The sequence below is a fragment of the Zootoca vivipara genome, chromosome Z1 (assembly GCF_965207765.1).
Source record: "Zootoca vivipara chromosome Z1, rZooViv2.hap1.1, whole genome shotgun sequence".
Classification (NCBI taxonomy): Eukaryota; Metazoa; Chordata; class Lepidosauria; order Squamata; family Lacertidae; genus Zootoca; species Zootoca vivipara.
In genome coordinates, this window is record NC_142583.1 from 4,896,436 (window position 1) to 4,916,340 (window position 19,905).

The 19,905-nt window shown below is 42.3% G+C and overlaps 1 protein-coding gene across 4 annotated transcripts in view; it reads right to left on the reverse strand.

Moving 5' to 3' along the window:
• HTT (huntingtin) overlaps positions 1 to 19,905 on the reverse strand; it is a 102,290-nt gene that overhangs the window by 67,260 nt on the left and 15,125 nt on the right. For 2 of the 4 annotated variants that reach the window (XM_060279042.2, XM_088657759.1), the window contains exons 9-21: positions 19,420 to 19,624; positions 15,317 to 15,364; positions 10,612 to 10,689; positions 9,297 to 9,658; positions 7,380 to 7,503; positions 7,092 to 7,207; positions 6,552 to 6,663; positions 4,401 to 4,541; positions 3,426 to 3,584; positions 3,237 to 3,334; positions 1,700 to 1,839; positions 1,526 to 1,589; positions 262 to 362 (exon numbers count right to left, since the gene is read on the reverse strand). In XM_060279042.2, coding sequence (XP_060135025.2) covers positions 262 to 362; positions 1,526 to 1,589; positions 1,700 to 1,839; positions 3,237 to 3,334; positions 3,426 to 3,584; positions 4,401 to 4,541; positions 6,552 to 6,663; positions 7,092 to 7,207; positions 7,380 to 7,503; positions 9,297 to 9,658; positions 10,612 to 10,689; positions 15,317 to 15,364; positions 19,420 to 19,624 — 1,748 coding nt within the window. The remainder of the gene's footprint in view (positions 1 to 261; positions 363 to 1,525; positions 1,590 to 1,699; positions 1,840 to 3,236; positions 3,335 to 3,425; positions 3,585 to 4,400; positions 4,542 to 6,551; positions 6,664 to 7,091; positions 7,208 to 7,379; positions 7,504 to 9,296; positions 9,659 to 10,611; positions 10,690 to 15,316; positions 15,365 to 19,419; positions 19,625 to 19,905) is intronic. The other 2 variants (XM_088657752.1, XM_060279043.2) reach the window with 2 other exon arrangements.

Genomic DNA, 19,905 nt, shown 5'->3' on the forward strand with positions numbered 1-19,905 from the left:
CATCATCTCTGACCACTGGGCCTGCTAGCTAGGGATCATGGGAGTTGTAGGCCAAAAACATCTGGAGAGCCGAGGTTGAGGAAGCCTGCCCAACAGAATAGCGTTACTCTCTACTCTGGCAATTCCTTTACTCCATGCAAGTATCACACATAACATTAATGCTAAGTTAGTCCCCAATGACTGCACCAGAAAATTGCAAGCTGAATGTTTTTAAAAGGCATACTAAGCAAATTTATTGTAATTGTTTAATTTAACCAATACCTTATTAAAGCTGCAGCAGCAATGTGCCTCACTCTAGGGTCTTCATCTCCAAGCAGAGAAATGACTACATCATTGAGCATGCGTTCCTGAAGTTTTAAAAGCTATAGGAATTGAACAGCAAATGCATGCACGTTATAACTATGAGCAACAGTTTATTAATTACAACTTTCACATTGAAAAAGATAAGAAAATTGATGGTATGGTAACTAGAGATCACAATGTGTCAAACAATGAAGACACAAATTCTAATTTCATCTTCAAGGGCATCTCATTCATAGATAACCTTTTACACGAAGGATACATTAGAAATTCTATGCAAAATTGCAAGTGCCTCTTTTCAGCGCTGGCTCACCAATGAGGTGGGGTGAAGCACCTGCCTTGGGCAGTGGAAGAGCAAGAGGTGGCACCGCACCCCACTGCTGCAATGACCCCCTCTGGCCAGCAAGATGGAGGCATTCTGGTGCATGGCACTGCCACTTGTTTTCCTTGCCCTGGGGCCAGGAAGGTGAGCGGCAATGCCTTGCACACTGCAGTGAGAAGAGAGGCATTCTGACAGCAGTGGAAGCCTGAGGTGAGTCAGCAGCAGATCTCCGTGAAACGGTACAGGCTGCCCCTGTCTCTTTTTAGGTAAAGGGGCCCCTGACCATCAGGTCCAGTCGTGACCGACTCTGGGGTTGCGGCGCTCACCTCGCTCTATAGGCCAAGGGAGCCGGCGTTTGTCCGCAGACAGCTTCCGGGTCAAGTGGCCAGCATGACTAAGCCGCTTCTGGCAAACCAGAGCAGTGCACGGAAACGCAGTTTACCTTCCCGCCAGAGTGTTACCTATTTATCTACTTGCACTTCAATGTGCTTTCGAACTGCTAGGTTGGCAGGAGCTGGGACCGAGCAATGGGAGCTCACCCCGTCACGGGGATTCGAACCGCCGACCTTCTGATCAGCAAGCCCTAGGCTCAGTGGTTTAACCACAGCACCACCTGGGTCCCTTGTCTCTTTTTAGTATGCATTAAAATCCATCTGCTTCAACATGGAATTAAATATATACTAGGTTTTTCCCCTAAAAAATAATGTCAAAAATTAGGGGGCATCTTATACATGGATATATCTCCCATTTTCTTAAATCTGAGTCTTCAAGGGGGCATCTTATAGACGGAAAAATATGGTAATTTTTATTTATTTATGGAATTTAAATAGCTACTTTCTGTTAAGTAAACCCTCAAATCCTGACAACCATAAAGGTTAAGAATTTAATAGAACAATTACTCACGCCGGTATAATGGTGTGCACCTCTATGCAGGTTGTCGGCCCCTCCTTCCAAAAAACTGATTAGCCTTAATTGAAAGATGGGGAGATAGAGTACAAGAGATTGTTAAAAGTTGAGCAAAGCAAAGAGAAAAAATGTAATTAAAGCTGGGAACACAATTCTGAAATAATAACTTACCGAAAATCTACCTCAGCGAGGGTTTCCAGTAGCTCAGTCCTAACCAGCCAATAGGCACTATTCCTCAGTGTAAGGAGGTCAACCATTAATTTTAAACCTAATGCACTATAGCTGCTACTGCATAAACTCATGATGCAATGCTAAGGAGGAAAACAAAAATTTAATTGTTTTAAACAGTATAATTAGCACATTAGTACACAGCATTTAAACTTTATAAAAAGCTTACAATCTTAGTATTTGCATAGTATCTTTTGAACTGGACAATTTGCCTATTATGATAAATCTATCAATACAGCAACATCTAAATAAACAAAAGTTATGTATTTATTACTATCTGGAATTTCCCCCCAAAACATTACGCAAACTCCTTCTGGAAGATTCTTTGAGCTCAGTATCCTACGCTGTGGCCAAATTTTGCACCTTAGCTATTAAAAAACGTAAATCTCTTTTATTGAATAACACATTATAACAATTTGTCCTGCCCTCCGATGATGATATTGCTGCTACAGCTCTTATTCTTTTATGGTGTTTTATTCCACTGGACCTGTATTTTAAGTACTGTATATTCAATTAGTATACTGACTGTTAAAACCCCATATCAGTCGTGTTTATTGTTTATGTAGAGAATTATGCAGAATTTCTGGTTTGATATGCTGGCTGTTGGCCGTAATAAACATTGACTGACTGTATTTATTACACTGAATAGGAAAACAAAGTCCCCCGCCCCCTGGCAATAAATAAATAAATCACTAGTGCACTGAAGCAATCAAGCAGATGAGCCATAAGAATCTGAAGGACTGTTGCACAGAAGAGGGCAAAGACTTGTCTGCTGGCCAAGAGGGCGGAATTAGATCTAAAGGTCTTAAATCAGGCATAGGCAAACTCCGGCCCTCCAGACGTTTGGGACTACAATTCCCATCATCCCTAGCTAACGGGACCAATGGTCAGGGATGATGGGAATCGTAGTCCCAAACATCTGGAGGGCCGGAGTTTCTCTATGCCTGTCTTAAATTATAGGAAGGTTAAATGTTGCTGAAAATTAGAAGAAACATCTTCTTGACAGTAAGAGCAGTAGGACAGCAGGGGGCCCTTCAACTCCACAGGGACACACAAGAAGGAAGCAAAGGTACACAAACGGAAGGTGTGGAAAAAAAGAAGAAAAGCTCAAGCTCCTAGAGTATCCTATTGGAGGAAGATTGGGGGACGGGGAGTGGGGAGGAAAAGCAGTGGAAGAGCACCGCCTGGCTCTAGCAGTTTATATGCTCTGCAATAGGAGCACAGGAAGCTGCCTTACAGTATACCACGTGAGACTATTTGACAATGAAATCCTACATCACCCTACAGAACCATGAGTTGTCAGCAGTCCAAGGTGCAAAAGGTCTATCAATTTGTGCTGCAGAAAGTGGTTATGAAAAAAGCATTTTTGTTTACTGCTGGCTGCTTCGTAACTGTCTTTGTGAATCCCTGCCTCTGCAACAAGACCATAGAGATGTGCTCTTCTTTTCAAATCTTATATTTTTGAGAGATTTCTGCTTACCCGTACAGCTGAACAAGCCAGTTTGCATGTGACGGAGGACTCATCTTTCAGAGTCCTTTGCAATAAGGGTATACAGTCTACTAGTGAAAAGCTGTTTCCTGGGAATAAGAAAAACAAAGACAATGAATGAAACTATTGAAAGCATATTATGGTATAAATTCTGATTCTACGAATTAATGTGGTTATTACCTGTTGAAGCTCTTATGTTTGCTAGCCAATTTTCCACATCAAAGCGAGATTTACTGAGAATGGAATAAACAATCGTTCCACATAAAATGGCAGTTGCTCCTCTAATCTGGGGGTCTCCATGATCAATATAATTCACAATATCCTTTATATACTGTTCTTCTAGAAAAATAAATTAGGTACAGATAATAAAGATCTTTGTCTTGGTTTACAGGCTTTCTGTTTCTTGCCATTTTCCACAGTGCTGAAATAAGCTTTTAGTCTTTTCTAAAGGAAGGCTGAAATTATATATCAGATATAAAATCCATGAAAACAATAAATCAAAGAAGTGGATAATAAATGCAAAGGAGAAAATGTTAGACTTCCATTTTTTTCTTACAGGTAGTTGTAGTTGACAATATTTTTTAATTAACAGAATCAAAACGTAGATCTCCAGCTTTGAAATTCCACCTTCTTTGGCAAAACGTCAAACACCTAGGATGTGTACAGTAGTTCCAAACAATTTATAAAGTTGGACCTAAGCACGAAGCAACGATTCTCCAGCATTATCCGGGAACAGCCAAAGTTACGTGAAAGTAAGAAGAGAATTCCCATGTTGCCACCACAAAAAGCATATCCCAGTTTCCTAACCTTTACTGGAAGTACCAAGGGGCTGTCAAGGTATTCATTGTGATTTATAGCCAAACAGGAATTTCTGTTATTCCTCAAAGTATGGCATAGTAGTTCTTAGTTTACATATGAGGAAGGAATTCCTTCAATATGTATTTCTGGGTACTGAAGCAGAGTGGCTTGTTTAATTATTTAATTACTTTCTTCATTCTTTCCCTGCCAGCAGGTAATAATGGCAAATGCTCCAACTATAGACAGATGACTGTTTCACTACAGACAAGATATCTGATAAATTTTGAAATAGTCAGAAATAAAAATGTTCTATTTTTCCACAAGAATACAAACAAGACAATATGAAATTCAACATACCGCCCTCTTCTTTGGTGGCTTCAAAAGGCATTTTATAGAGTTTGCTGAAGAAAGCTTCGGGATGGAGTGCAACAGCTGCTCCTACACAACTCACTGCTAAGGCTTTTACGCTGACTCTTACATCTTTATCAGGAACCAGTGCTAAAGAAAAGATAACTGTACCTGACTATACATTTAATGAAATAAAATTCATTTAATTGCATGCTACAAAACACCCACATTTTCAGTTTGTAATAGTTTCACCTGGATAATAGATATTGCAGTAATGATAAGCCATTATACAAAGTATAGGGAAAAGTACCAAAAAAGTAGACCTGTCGGAACTGGAACTAGACAAAAAACACTAATTCCACTCCAGAAAATGTTGTCTTAAAAGAGAAAGGTTTTTAGGGCATTCTATTGCTATTTCATGTATCCTGGAGGAATCTGTCCAGTTCTTGATCACCTGGTGAACTGCAGCCCTCACCAGGTCTCTCCTAAGACCTCTGTGTATATAAATATACCCCATCATATCATCAGTAAATGCCACATTCTATGGTCCTTAATAAAGGATACAGCTCATATAGTGGAACATCTCCCTGAACTAAATCCCACTGTGCCAGCTACAGCTTCTGCTAAAGTCTGTTGGACCCACAGTGCACCTGTTTCTGCTTTAAGACACCAGCAGAAACCCAGTACAGTGGTGCATGGCCTACTGAACCTGCCACAGATTTCTACCTGCACCCCCAATTCACTAAACAACATTCCCAGTTGTAACATCAAAATCATGACCATATTCCAGCTGTGGCAGAATTTTGCACCAACCGTAGTTGGAACAAAATTTTAATGCAAAGTTTATTGGTGTTTCAGTTTGTCCCTAACTTGGGAGGAAAAAGAAAACACCAGCAAAGGCTAAGAGGGAAGAAGGCTTAGAGCCCGGGGAGTGGGGGGGTGGGAAAACAATGAGAGGTCACAGGAAGAAGAGGGAGAAGATCTGGAGGAGGTGGGGTCAGAGAGAAGTTCAGAATCAGGGCCAGAAGCTGAATGAGTGGAGGAGGGAAACCAAGAAGCAGAGATGAGTCAGAGTGGTGAAGAGTCACGGGTGCCTCTCCCTCCTGCTGAAACAATTTCCCCTTCCTCCTTATCTCCCAGAACCAGAAAGGGGATGAAAAGAGTGGAGGAGAGATTGACTCTGTGTGGACACAGTCTCTGATTGCTCAGAATAAAACCCCTAGAAAGGAGGGGACTTAGGCAGCTGTGGGAAGGCAGGGACCTTCAGTCTCAGCAACTGCTTCATGAGGGCCAGACCTACCAGGAAAGAGTGGCTGAGCTCATTAGGTCTGACACTCCACAAAGTCTGTGCAGATTTTGTTTGCTAATAGTGTTAACTAACTTGCACCGTGTGATTTACTGCTGGCTTGCTCCTGACAATAAACTATGAATTATCAGCACCGAGAAAGCTTTAAATAATTCTAAATCGCACTCCTGTTTCATATACAGTGGAACCTCGGTTTAGGAACACCTCAGTTTACGAATTTTCGGTTTACGAACGCCGCGGACCCATCCGGAACGGATTAATTCACTTTCCATTACTTTCAATGAATGGGAAAGTTTGCTTCAGTTTATGAACGCTTCAGTTTATGAACAGACTTCTGGAACCAATTACATCCATGCTTCGGGTTAAGTACGCTTCAGGTTGAGTACTCCGCGGACCCGTCTGGAACGGATTAATCTACTTTCCATTACTTTCAATGGGAAAGTTTGCTTCAGTTTATGAACGCTTCAGTTTAAGTACTCCGCGGACCATCTGGAACAGATTAATCCACTTTCCATTACTTTCAATGGGAAAGTTTGCTTCAGTTTATGAACGCTTCAGTTTATGAGCAGACTTCCGAAACCAATTGTGTTCATAAACCGAGGTGCCACTGTATTTATAATTAATAAAAGGGAACCAAAGTCTCTCAAACTGTTCTTGACTTTGCCTTCTTTCATATGGCTTCAGCGAGCTGGAATCATAGCAACAAACAATGCTTTGTGATGCCTAAATTATGTTTTCAAACAAATCATTCATTTCAGTTCTTTGCTAATCAAAATTTTAGCCAATCAGGTATTAACCATATTAAGTGAGAGAAGCAGAAAGAGGTGGTTTCTATTGGTATTTCTACTACTTACCACCTTTCTCCCCTGTAAGAAGAAAAGAGGCAGCCAGGAGACGGACACAGTGAACTAGCGGAGCAGCATCTCCATCCGTATAACAACCAATATCTCCTTTAATTCTGGAGAGCTGTTAAAAACAAACAAATTATATATTGGTAATAAATATACAGGTTCTTTGTAACAAAGGTAACAAGTATAATGGCCCCTTTGCTCTTTCCTCTATCCTTTTACTGAAACAGTATCCGGAATTAAGCCACGGTTTGGCTTAGCATTACTTCCAAAGCTGGGCTGGCAGTTTGTCTTGCTTCAGACAAACTATGAGCTGTAGCCAAGGTTTTTTCTTGGCTTACTGCTTGTGCACTTGCCCAGAGGAGATGAATAATGAGCTCAGGTTCAAAAGCAGCAATAAGCCAAACCAGGGCTTAGCTCTGAGAAGTATTATATGGACAGGCCCTAAGAAAGATTATATTCTCCTGTCATTCACCTTTACTGACATATTCCATTATAAACGGCTTTCAGATACACTTAACCCTTGAATGTGAACAACCATCTTACCTTATTTTCATAATCATTGGGGTCCAGTTCTTCTTTTGATGTAAATTTGTCCATACTGCTGTTGGAAGGCTGTCTGCTATGACCCATGGTCTTTAATAAATGGGGTTGTTGAAGGGCTTAAAAAAAGAAAGCAATGAAAGTGATGGTTGACTTCCACCTCAAACAACAAATATGAATATGTAGGATCAATTATCAGAAGTAAAAACTGCTGCCTTAAGAAAGCTTCATTCTAAATGAAACAGTTCAGTAAATATTTTCTCACAGACTTTCTCCTTATAATGAACATACCAACACAAGAATTTCTGAAAGCCTCGGCTGACTCATCCTGGAGGACATTTGCAGTTTCATCTTCCTCATCTTGCAGCTGTCCAATCTGCATTCCAGAATACTGGCTTTCAGTTCCCTCAAGAATCTAAAGTGTAAAAGTAGTAAACTTTAAAAACTTTACAGTTTAACAGTGCAGTTAATTCCAACTTAGAAATCCGTCTGTCACGCATATTCTTTTATAGTTCCATACCATCTTACAAACTCCTCAGGCTGTCATTTCTAGCTATAACCCTGGAAATGTTCTCCTTGAAGCTTGAAGATGGTCCAGAATGTGATGACCAGGGAGTTAAGCGGGGTAACTAGATGGGATCATGTGACACTGATCTTCAAAGTTATGCATTGACTGCTTGCAAACTACAAGCCCCGAATCAAGATGTAGGTACTGACAAAACAAAGCTCTGAACAGTTCAGGATCCAAGTACTTAAAGGATCCTGGTTCATGTTCTGAGACTAGCCCTTTTTCCCATAACAACAAATAATTAAAGCAGAACCTGGATCCTAGATCTAGGGCATGCCTGGGTATGTTAACAGAAGACACACGTTTAACCCTGTTTGTGTGCAAAGGGATTTTGAGTGCACACATATATCCCTAGTCCTGAAAAGCAGCCACAAAGACTTTCTACTGAGGGAATCAGGCTGAAAAAGTTTGTCCCTGTCTGCTTTAATTTAAACGGATGGCAGATGCAGAAAGAAGGGGCTTCTCCTGTCCTTTCCCCTCCCCCTCACTGCCAGAATACCTTGTAGGGAGATAATATTCTTAGTAGACAGGTATTAGTAGACTGCAAGGTATAAGATGTACAGTTAGTCTGCTCAGTGTTTGTCAGTGTTTGGAACTAGACCAGTGATGGTGAACCTATGACACGCGTGTCAGACGTGACACGCAGAGCCCTTACTGCTGGCACGTGCCCCATCGGCCCATTTGTGCTGTTGTTGTCCCCCCCCCCATTTGTTCTCCCGCTTCTCCTACAGTTTGTCTCCGCTGTTAAAAACCCGGATTCTTTTTTGTTGTTGCTGCTGCTGGTAGCCAGAGATTGGTTTTTTAACCCTTTCTGTGCTGTTTTTTTTCTGGCGCTTTGGCAGACTATGTCGGTGCTGCGTGTTAGTTCCAGTGAATGTATTATTCGTCATTTATTTCTGTTCTCTTTCCCCCCAAAAAAGCACAGCAGCTTTGGGGCATCACCCCCAAAAAAGCAAAGCAACTTTTGCACCCCCCAAAAAACCTCCAAAACTTTGGTCAGCAGCTCCCCCCCAAAAAAAGCTCAACAACTCTGGGCACTTTGTGATAAATAAGGGGTTTTTGGTTTGGTTTGGTTAATTAATTAGTTTTTTGGTTTATTAAATACAGTTATATATTACAATTATACATTTTTGTTATTTAAACTATAAATATTGCAAAACTATGGTTTTTTTCTCAAAGTGACACACCACCCATGTTATGCTCGGTTTTTTGGCGAATTTTGACACACCAAGCTCAAAAGGTTGCCCATCACTGAACTAGACTGACTTACTGCCCAATTTGGTTGCCTAGAAGGGTTATAGTTATGTAATGTAAAAATAAAGCAGCAACAGTGCTAAAATGACATCAAACCACCTCATGTTTAAAGAAACAACAACCTTTAAAGTGCAACTGGATAAGAGGCAGGTATGTCTAAACCAGGCACCCCCAAACTGCGGCCCTCCAGATGTTTTGGCCTACAACTCCCATGATCCCTAGCTAACAGGACCAGTGGTCGGGGAAGATAGGAATTGTAGTCCAAAACATCTGGAGAGCCGAAGTTTGGGGATGCCTGGTCTAAACCTTTACTTTCTGCCAAAAAACTAAGGGATGCAATCCATCAGACTTCCCAGTAACCCCCTGGAATCCCACTGAGCACTCACCATTTCAGAACTGTCAGAGGGGGTGATGGCTGAATCAGGGCCTTCTGTCGTTGTCTGAGAGCTGTCACTAATGGGAGAGGAGGCCCGAGTGCCATCATTCAAGTCCACCATAAGGTCTGACTGGACAGCACTGATTTGGCTGGAGCTTCCGCTAAGAACGTCATCCTCAGCATCTCCTTTGTTAGCTGAACTTGTCAAATCACAACTTGTCAGATCTGACTCTGTCTGCAATGTGTGCTGAGAACGTGGTTGCTCAGTTATGATGTCATAGCTTGAGGAATCAGCTCCTGAACTTGCAGGCGCAGCTGTGGACAAAGCTGATGAAGCAGCTACTTCACTAGTTAATTCACTCTTCATAGTAGCTAAAAAAAAAAAGGCAAGAGAAACCCACAAAGATCCAGGAACCCATTAAAAAGGTAAGAGAAGCCCACAAAGCTCCAGAAACACCTAAAAGCACCTACAGAATAACATAAGTAAGCTACGGTAAATGGATTAACAGTCACTTGCTAATACAGTATGCATACACTCCTATCTAATTTTTCATGCTTCATCTAAAACAGGCTTTGGCTAGCATCTTAACCCTAACGGATAAAACGTAACACAATGCAGAGCCAAAGCTGAATGTTCAGAGCCTTCAGCATACAAGTTTCTTTACAATGCTGGTAAAGAAAGCTAAAAATGCAAACCAATGCTTAGAATTGTTATTTTTAAAATAAATTTATTTATCATTTTTCAATTTTACAACAAAACAAAAATTCTTTAACTAAACCTGGAATACACATCAAATCAACTTCCCTTCCCCCCAATCTCTGGTTGCTTCTATTTTGTCTTTACTGCTGCATATCCAAATTAATGCCTTAATTCCTTATTTCCCCCTAAAAAAATTCTAAGTACTGAGTAGCAGCTTGGTTTCAGCCTTTATATAATATCTTGACATATTTCACAATTGTTTTTGTTCTACATAATATCATACTAGAAATCACCCAAGATATTAACATAAACAAAATACAATTCTCTGGAACTCTGCCTTCTAAAAGAGTCATATGGAGTTTGCCAATTAAAAGGCTATAGCCTTATGACCACAGGGACATTCACACACATCACAGAAGCACAGGTGTCTTTTCCTGACTGATCTTCAACAGCAAAATTTATAGAAGTACAGTTTTTAGGTTAATTCATTTAAAACATTTTATCATTACATGCAGCCTTCTAGCTATAGGGCAATGTTTTCATGACTGACAAAAAATTATAATGGGTGGAGTGAACGGATTACAGACATGTTAACAACAAACATGAGAAGAAGAAGCACATCTACCTGAGAAACTTGCGCTGCTGCCTTCAGGTCTTGTTTCAGTGTCATCTTCCAAACCTTCTTCTCCTAGGAGTACTTTAGCTGATAACCAAGGCAATAATTTGTTTTGATTTTTTGCTTCTTGTAAAACTCTGCACACAACAGTTCAATTATCTGCTTGCTAAATATTTACTGTAATAGTATTTGTAATGTAATGTCTAGAATAGATGTACCATCAGGAACTAAAACAACATTAATAGAAAGGAAAGAAAATACAATAACTAGTACCCCAAAAGATACTTAGAAATGGACCAGAAATGGATAGTGAGATAGTGGATAGTAATGTTGGCAAAGGAGCAGTCAAGAGTTTTATCAGAACCACAAAATACTTCAAGAAGTTTAAGTTCATATACTTAAAATATAAAGAGAACCAAAATAAAAAGAGAACCGATGGAAGCATTTAAATAGCTATATTTTTTAGTTTCCTGTATAAAAATCTAGATCAGTGCCCCAGTCCAGAGAACTTGCAAGCACTTCCTTTTGCCCTTCCAAACAGATGTTGTTTAGAGATGCTTGGACTGGAGGAAGCGACAGGCAGAAATTCTGACATGTCAGCAGTGGGCAGCCATCATTTGTGGCTCCATGGGTGAGGGAAAGCATCATGTTCACTTTGTGGTTGGAATGTCTCATGTATTGCCAATAACATGAAGAATCCACAACAACAAAAAGTATCTGCCTATTTAAGGGCAATGTGAGACTTACTAAAGGGCAATGTATTTTTGTCTTCTGAAGAATTATCTCTGTTATTTATTAGACCTTCACAGGTTCCACCAAGGGCTGCTTTTCTAATTTAAAAGTTAAGGAAGTCTGAAACACAGGCCTCTCTCTAACTGCCCGCCTGGCCACCATTCTCGATCAGTTCTGCCCAGGTAACTGAGCAGGCTGAAAACTCCGTTCTTGCTTCACCGACCCAGTACCAGCTTTCATGTGACTACAGCCCATTTCATCTGCCCTGTCACTTTGGGAAATGAAGGTGGCCAATGCAGCTGGAGCCAGTTTGTGTGGTGTTCCCCTGCAGCACAGAACACCAGTAACATCCTTTTTTTAAGGTAAGCAAATGGCCCCTTTCCCCATGACACTACCTGGTAAGGTGGGAGGAAGAAGAATAAAGCAATCAGGGTGGCAGAGAAGCAGAGAGAGAAAGGCATGGGAGACGAGATGGAACTCTGTGGGACCCCAAAGGCCAAGAGCCAAGAAGAATTCATTCATCACCACCTTCTGGAAGGTTCCTTCTGGAACCTAGCCTACAGGAGGAATGAAGTCAATGCAAAAGAACATTAGAGGAGACTGCTGGATCAGGCCAAAGGCCCATCTAGTCCAGCATCCTGTTCTAGCCAACCAGATGCCTATGGAAGCCTGAAATCAGGATCTGAGCACAACAGCACTCTCCCCACTTCTGATTCCCAGCAACTGGCATTCAGAGGCATACTCCCTCCACCAGCGGATATACCCATCACAGGCAGGTAGAACCTGAGTCTGCTCAAGTCACAACTGCTATTGGAAGCCACTTTTCAGGATGCAGACTGCAGTGCAATCAATATACAGTATTCGAGATTTATTTTACTTTTCCATCTAAGGAGGCACAATAACTCTAAATCAATGCCTGGATGTAACAATGGATTGGGTTTAGCCTAACAAAAGCAGACATAAGGTTGGTCAGTAGGACAGCAAATCCAGGATTAGAGGTTTAGCCTCTTCTGGAGAAAATAGTGCTCCTCTTGAAGGAGTAGGTTTAAACTGAAGTGCTTCTGGATCTGGCTTTGCTCCTAGGTAATCAGATTACTGGACCGTAAAGAAGGCTGGTCTCCAAAGAATTGATGCTTTTGAATTATGGTGCTGGAGGAGACTCTTGAAGAGTACCATGGACTGCAAGATCAAACCTATCCATTCTGAAGGAAATCAGCCCTGAGTCCTCACTGGAAGGACAGATCGTGAAGCTGAGGCTCCAATACTTTGGCCACCTCATGAGAAGCGAGGGCTCCCTGGAAAAAACCCTGATGTTGGGAAAGATTGAGGGCACAAGGAGAAGGGGACGACAGAGGACGAGATGGTTGGACAGTGTTCTCGAAGCTACCAACATGAGTTTGACCAAACTGTGGGAGGCAGTGGAAGACAGGAGTGCCTGGCGTGCTCTGGTCCATAAGGTCACGAAGAGTCGGACACGACTAAACGACTAAACAACAATAAGATTACAGACCTGGCCAGGAGTGCAATTGCACTGCTTCAGCTAGTGTGCCAGCTACTAACTTTCCCAGTAAAGGTAGACCTAGCCATTATCACATGTGACTCTGTCACATGTAGTTTAGACTACTGCAGCATGCTGTAATGTAAAGGACCCCTGGATAGTTAAGTCCAGTCAAAGGTGACTATGGGGTGTGGTGCTCATCTCGCTTTTCAGGTCAAGGGAGTCAGCGTTTGTCCACGGGTCTTGTGGCTAGCATGATTAAACCGCTTCTGGTGCAATGGGACACCGTGATGGAAGTCAGGGCGCACAGAAACGCTGTTTACCTTTCTGGCACAGTGGTACCTATTTATCTACTTGCACTGGTATGCTTTCGAACTGCTAGGTTGGCAGAAGCTGGGACAGAGCAATGGCAGCTCACCCCGTTGTGCGGATTCGAACCACCAACCTTCCGATCGGCAAGCCCAAGAGGCTCAGTGGTTTAGACCACAGCTGTAATGTAAGCCTCTATGGCTTAGCAAGTTTTTGCATAACCTTTTTTTAAACAAATGCCTTCAGCCATCAGTGGTTCTGGCAGAAATCCAAGTAGTAAATAATGTCCTCTGCTGTAGAACAGATGACACTAGAATAACATGGGACTGAGCTAATACAGATTCCTACAGAATACTGACACCACTTCATATACTGAAGTGTTTCTAATGGACAAGATTAATATCCAGCTGATGGACACAAAGAGCATGAAGAGCAGAGGTGAGGGACTTCCCAGATCATACCCTTCATGGGCCCTGCTTCAGGGCCAAGGCCCTGTGTTCTTCAAGGCCCTTGTCCTTGAATTCTAGTCACTCTTGCTGGCCAGGGTGGAAGACGGAGAGGAATGATTGTAGAAGCTAGCCTACTGTACAAAGGTAAAATGTGCATTAATTTCTTCACACATTTTTATCTGTGGCTCCACCCCACTGGCATGTGGCCTTTAGAAAGTCGCCCAGAAAGGAATGCAGCCCTCAGGATGGAAAATGCTACCAAGTACCAATATAGACCAACACAATATACTACTGAAACACCAATGCAAGCTATAATATGCAGCAAGCTGTGCTTCTCCAATTAACCTAGGCAATCTTAAGGGGAAAAATGTTGCTGGCCTTAATGACAGAAGTGGGCAGTTTAGAGCTTTGTGGAGAAGCATGAGTGAACTGCCAGGCTAAGGCACAGCCTCCCTCTCTTCTTCTTCAGCCACAGGAGCTTTGTGGAATCTAGGCTTGGCATTATGTAAAAACTTAGAAATTAAACAAGCTGGCTTCATAAACACATGGTTTGAAGGTGGTTTATTTTGAAGCTGGTCAGAGTTGGTTTTAAGCAAGGACCCCTGGTTGGTATGGTATGCAATGCTAAACAATACTTATCTAATCTCAGTAGTACCTCCCTCCCAGATGTATGGAATTAGGAGAAGAGGGGGCTGGGCAGGGGAGAGAGCATGTGAGTCTAGCACAGGCATCCCCAAACTGCGGCCCTCCAGATGTTTTGGCCTACAACTCCCATGATCCCTAGCTAACAGGACCAGTGGTCAGGGATGGTGGGAATTGCAGTCCAAAACATCTGGAGGGCCGAAGTTTGGGGATGCCTGGTCTAGGAGCTCACTTGGGCTCCACACAGCATTAAACCATGTCAAGATCTAAAAAATAGAAGTAATGAATTCACATAAACTAGTCAGATTTCAATCCAGATAAACTACCGGTAATCTAAAGGTCTAACTGCAAGTCTAAAGTTAAAATTCTAATTTGGGTTGGATTCATAGAACTCTGCTTATGTGATGTGGCTTTCATAGCTCCACCATTCCAAACCCACTGTAGTCTTTTGCGCACACACCCCAGAAGTCTCACCCACTTTTTGGGTGGTGTGTGATGGGGCATCAGAGGCTGCAGCGGGGTGGGGAAATTATGAGACCGCAGCAGGGCTGCCTTGTGCAATCAGAAGTACTTTGTCACTCATTCAAGTCATTCCTAGATCCAAGCCATCATTATATAGACTGTGATAGTAAGAATACATATTATATATGAAGAGGCATTTAAAATGTGCAATACATAAGCATGCATTACACGAATACCATAGAAGTTGAAAACATAATGAACAAAGCAGACTTAAAAGTAGGTTGTAAAAAAACGTTTTGACTTTTATTCAAAGCAAGGTATGGTAGTCAAAAGAAACAGTCATAGACAAATCAAGCATGTATCCAAAGCCATATGCAATTAAGAACAGCAAAAAGCAAGGAATGGCTATAAGAAATAATAAAAAACTGTTATTTTTAAAATACCAACTGTATATGCCAAAAGTAAGAAAATAATAATAATGTGTTGAATTATCTTAGTGACAGGTGTGTAATTAAAGAAGAGCCAAACAAGATATGATAATGGAAACCAATATTTACCAAGTCAAAGAAATGAAAAGGGTAGAAAATGTAAAGTCAGAGACTGTGATTTCATATATAATCACCTTTTTGTTTTCTGGGAAAAACAGGGCTGCATGAAGACCCCCCTCCAGCTGCAAAATTACAGAAAGTAACAAATCAAAGCATAGATAAGAGTGAATATCAAGAAGGAATTTCAATAGCCTCTGAGAAATTAGGTATCAGAAGATTTTGTTGTTAGCCACCATTAAAAATAATGCTATAAAGTATTTCCTTCTTCTAACAGTCAGCAGCAAACTTTACTACTGGGTATTGGTTAGGTTTCTCATAAAGTGTGAACAAATAAGGGTCATCTTTAAATGTTACAATCGGAAATGAACATTTTTATAAAATCTAAGCAATGAAAGAAGAAATAAAGGCCAAGAAAACTGGAACTCATATTTTATTCCAACTGAATGTAGCTTCAGTACAAGGATCGGCTACAAACACTTTACAAAAACAGACTTCTGTGGCAACTTGAAGGGCAATAGGTTTATAATGCCATAACTTCTAGTAGTCTCTAGGGTACCACAGGAATCTTTGTAGAGTAACTAACATGGTTCTCTGGAATTCCACACTTAAATGCATCCAGAAAGGAACACAGGAACTTACCATGAAGATTCCTTCTGGTATGGTGTGATGGAGACATCCAGCAATGTGGGTTGTCTCCTCCCACTGCCCAGGAAAAGGCAGAGAGCATGTTACCTAGAACTTTTGCTTTTAGGTCTTGTCTGACTCTTCCCCAGTTCAGTCCTATGGCCAACTGTGAGACAGAGCAAAACTGAGGAGACATAAGAGCCAAAAAAAAGGCGGGCAACAAGGGGGAGTACAAGGAAGGAAAGACTGGACTCCCATTAGGCAAGAGTCTAACATAAGCTGCAAAAAGCTGGGGTGAGGGGCTTAGCCTTCTGACTGACTCATGCTGGTATCAGCTAATGCTTAGCCCATAGCGCAGCTTGGATGCCTCTAGAAGGAATCCTCATATTAAGTGTCCAGTGTTCCTTTCTAGGTTTAGTGTGCAGGAGGCATCCAATAATACAGGCTATGCAAAAGCTAACCTGTTCACTAAGGGGATAAATGGATTAGAAGGGCCGATTCTAGGAAACACTGAGTATGCTGTACAACACTCCTTCCAAAAGCCTCATCATCTAAAGCGAATGTTGCAGCCATTCGTATCTGATGAATGTGGAAGGTGACTCACATGTTGTCAGGGACTGGCTAGATGAGAAAGAGTGGTGGGAGCCGGCTGCCCAAGAGCCCCCAGGGAGGACACAGAAGAAAACGAGTTAGATCCCGGATCATGGTGATGGAACACTGAAGAGCAGTCTGCAGAAGGGATGAGATGGGACAGGCTTCCTCAAACTCAGCCCTCCAGATGTTTTTGGCCTACAACCCCCATGATGGGAATTGTAGTCTCAAAACACCTGGAGGGCCGAGGTTGAGGAAGCCTGAGCTGGGAGGTGCTAGAAGCAGGGAGTATGATCAAAGGGGATCAGGAGAAGGAGGCACTTCCAGGACAGGATTAGAGGCTGAGAGTCACAGTATGAGTGCAGACTTAGATAGAGGAGTCAGAGGTTGCCCTCTGTCCTGCTGGCTCTCCTCCTGCTCCGACACCTCAAATGAGGAGAGTTATGCACATTACTGAGCAACAGGACCAGAGGAGGTGCCCACCCCCTCAATGCAGCCTTCATTTGCTTGGGAAGGATCCAGAGGGATAGACTAGAGAGGGAAGGGCAGGGCCAGTGGTCAGTTTCAGCAACCTCTCAGCTGGATTAAGACGAACCAAAGGACTATGTTTATATTTTGTGATAATAAAAAGCTAATCGGATTCTGTGCCTTCTGTGTGTCTCTGCCCTGTGGTCAGCCTGGGCTCGCTTGACAGCTCCTTGGCACATGTGATGGCTCAGTAGATCTCACTGAGAGGCATAGTAGTGGAGAATAGCTGGCCTTCTAGTAGTGTGTGCCATGACATTCTCAGGTTTATGGAGAACACAGTTTTTTCTGGATTTGACAGAATACTACTTATGCCTGGGCTATCCTTTGTCCTCCCTCTTTTAGAAGCACAGGAACATAGGAAGGCGCCTTATACCAAGTCAAAGCATTGGTTCATCTACATCAGGCATGTCAAACCTGCGGCCCTCCAGATGTTTTGGCCTACAACTTCCATGATCCCTAGCTAGCAGGACCAGTGGTTGGGGAAGATGGGAATTGTAGTCCAAAACATCTGGAGGGCCGCAGGTTTGACATGCCTGATCTACATCAATACCGTCTGCAGTGACTGTCAGTTTCCTAGTCCTACCTGGAGATGCCAGGAATTGAACCTGGGCCCTTCCATATGTAAAGCAGTTGCTCTACCACTGAGCTATAGCCATTGGCCATTGCTGGCGCTAGGACACAACTTTATGCTTGTCCCTCATTTCTACCAGAACTTCAGACTGATCTTCACCAAAGGGGCAAGCGTCTTTACAGAGGACAGAAACTAATTACATTAGGAGGTAAAATCAAGATTCCAGTGGTGAGGCCAAATTGATCTCCTGCCCATAGTATTGGCTGCTATAGCCTTGGCAGAAAATTAAATACAGGCAGCTCCCAATTTACATGGGGGTTAGGTTCCAAGGCACGGCCTGTTTAAGTGAAATTGCGTATATTTGAAACACCATTGAAAAAGTCTGCAAACACCCTGTTCCACCCCCACCCTGTTCTGCCCCTTTTTGGGATATTTTTGGCTAACTTCTGGGTTTGCCACAATGCGAGCAGTTGTGGTCACACACATATCGGACACGTGTAAAACAGTTGCTGCCTGTAGTGACTAAGGTGGCATCCACAACACAGAAAGATGCCTTATATTAGCAGCAGCAGCAGCAGCAGCAACAGCAACAGCAGCAACAGCAATTTATTAGTTGGTTGACAGAGAAATCTTGAAGCAACTTTCTGATTTTAAAAGCATAAAGGATGGCATTAAACGCATTATAATAAAAGCCATGTAAAAGTCTATAAAACAACTCAACAAAACAGCAAAACCGCATCATCCATAGACAGCAAAATCATCACCATAATCTGCCAAATGGCACCAAAGGATGCCAGGCAGACCTCACTGGTACCAAGTCTCATGCAGGCCTCCCCCCCCCCCCCCGGACTCTAACCAGAAACAAAGATCATATACAAAGTCTGAGAAGCAGTAACTGGTGGGTTGTTGTTTTTTTTAAAGGAGAGTGATCTTTGCTGGCAGGCTGAAGAGAGATAATGAAGTTAATGTCATGCTGCACTTCCATCCAGTGATTATAGTTGAACCCATCAAAAAAAATCCTCCTTGGAAATTGTCTTATGACACTAAAGGAATGGATCTAATAAGTATCAGATAAGGTGCTGGGCATGCATGCAGTCTCCCTTCACATCGACTGTGCTGGAGGGAATAGGTTTGCCCTGAATTCTCCATGGTTGCTGCCTTACTGGGAAGCCCTGTTAACAGCAGTTGCTGGCATGGATGGGTTGCAGCTGGCAAAGGGGAGAGATCTCTGCCTGCTCCACTCAGGCATGGCTCAAAGAGCCATGGAGACTTGCATTAGGTCTGAAGCTTTTAGTGACAGAAACATGTTGCTGGCCTATTTTAAAATCCAGATTTGGCAGTTTGCCTTCCAGAAGGAGCCAAGGGCAGGGGAGAAGAAAGCAGGCAAAGAAAAAAAATTGTTTTACTTTTAAAGAGGTAAATGGAGGGAGAAAAGACAAGAAAAGAGGTTTCAGCAAGGTGGATGTCCAGAAGAAAACAATGAAGGAGGAGTATGTGGCAGAGGCCATAGGTACTAAAGCCAAGGGACTCTGTTCCTGGGCAAGACGGGGAACAAACTGTGGAAGCATCTATCAGACAGGACCTAATGGCAGAAGTTCTAGGTCACATGTCCCCTGCCTTTTCCCAGGAAGTAGGAAGAGGCAACCCACACCACTGGATGCCTCCTTCACAACGAACTCAGAATGATAGGATAGATCTTCTGATTAAAATTACTTGGTATTCTTAAGGCACCTTTACTGAAAGATTTTTTAAATGTGCTTTGAAATTCTGTTATTGTAAAAACCAGAAATTTTAACTGAAGATGTTTACGATGACTTATTATCATACAATTGCTTTTTTTTTGGGGGGGGGGAAGTATCTTACCTATAAATTCTACTATGCTGTCACTGCGGTTTCTGCTGGTAGTCTCATCTTTGGATGCATTGACTTGCGCAATGGCACCAGCAGTAGTGAGGGCGAGGAGGAGAGGAGGAGGGGGTGTTCTAAGAAGCTGCTGTAATAGTTCCAAAGAGCCAGTCACAACATTGTGGTCCCGGTGCTGCGTATAATGCAGAGTCAATTCATAAACCTAGAGGACATGGAGATCAGGGTTCAAACATTATTTCTGTGAATGTTCCTGAAAGCCTCTTTCTACAAAATGTGCTTTCCACAACATCCTTGCACCCTAAACACCTTGTGTTGCTCTGATGCCACTTCCAAGGGCAAACTCAACTTTCACCAACATGGACTGAAACCATGTGGGGTGCTGCAATAGGAAGAATGAAGCTGGAAATGGCCAATTTATGGTCAGGCAATTTAAGTTAAGAACACTAAGCAAGTGTTGAATTGCTATTTCGTTTTTCCTGTTAT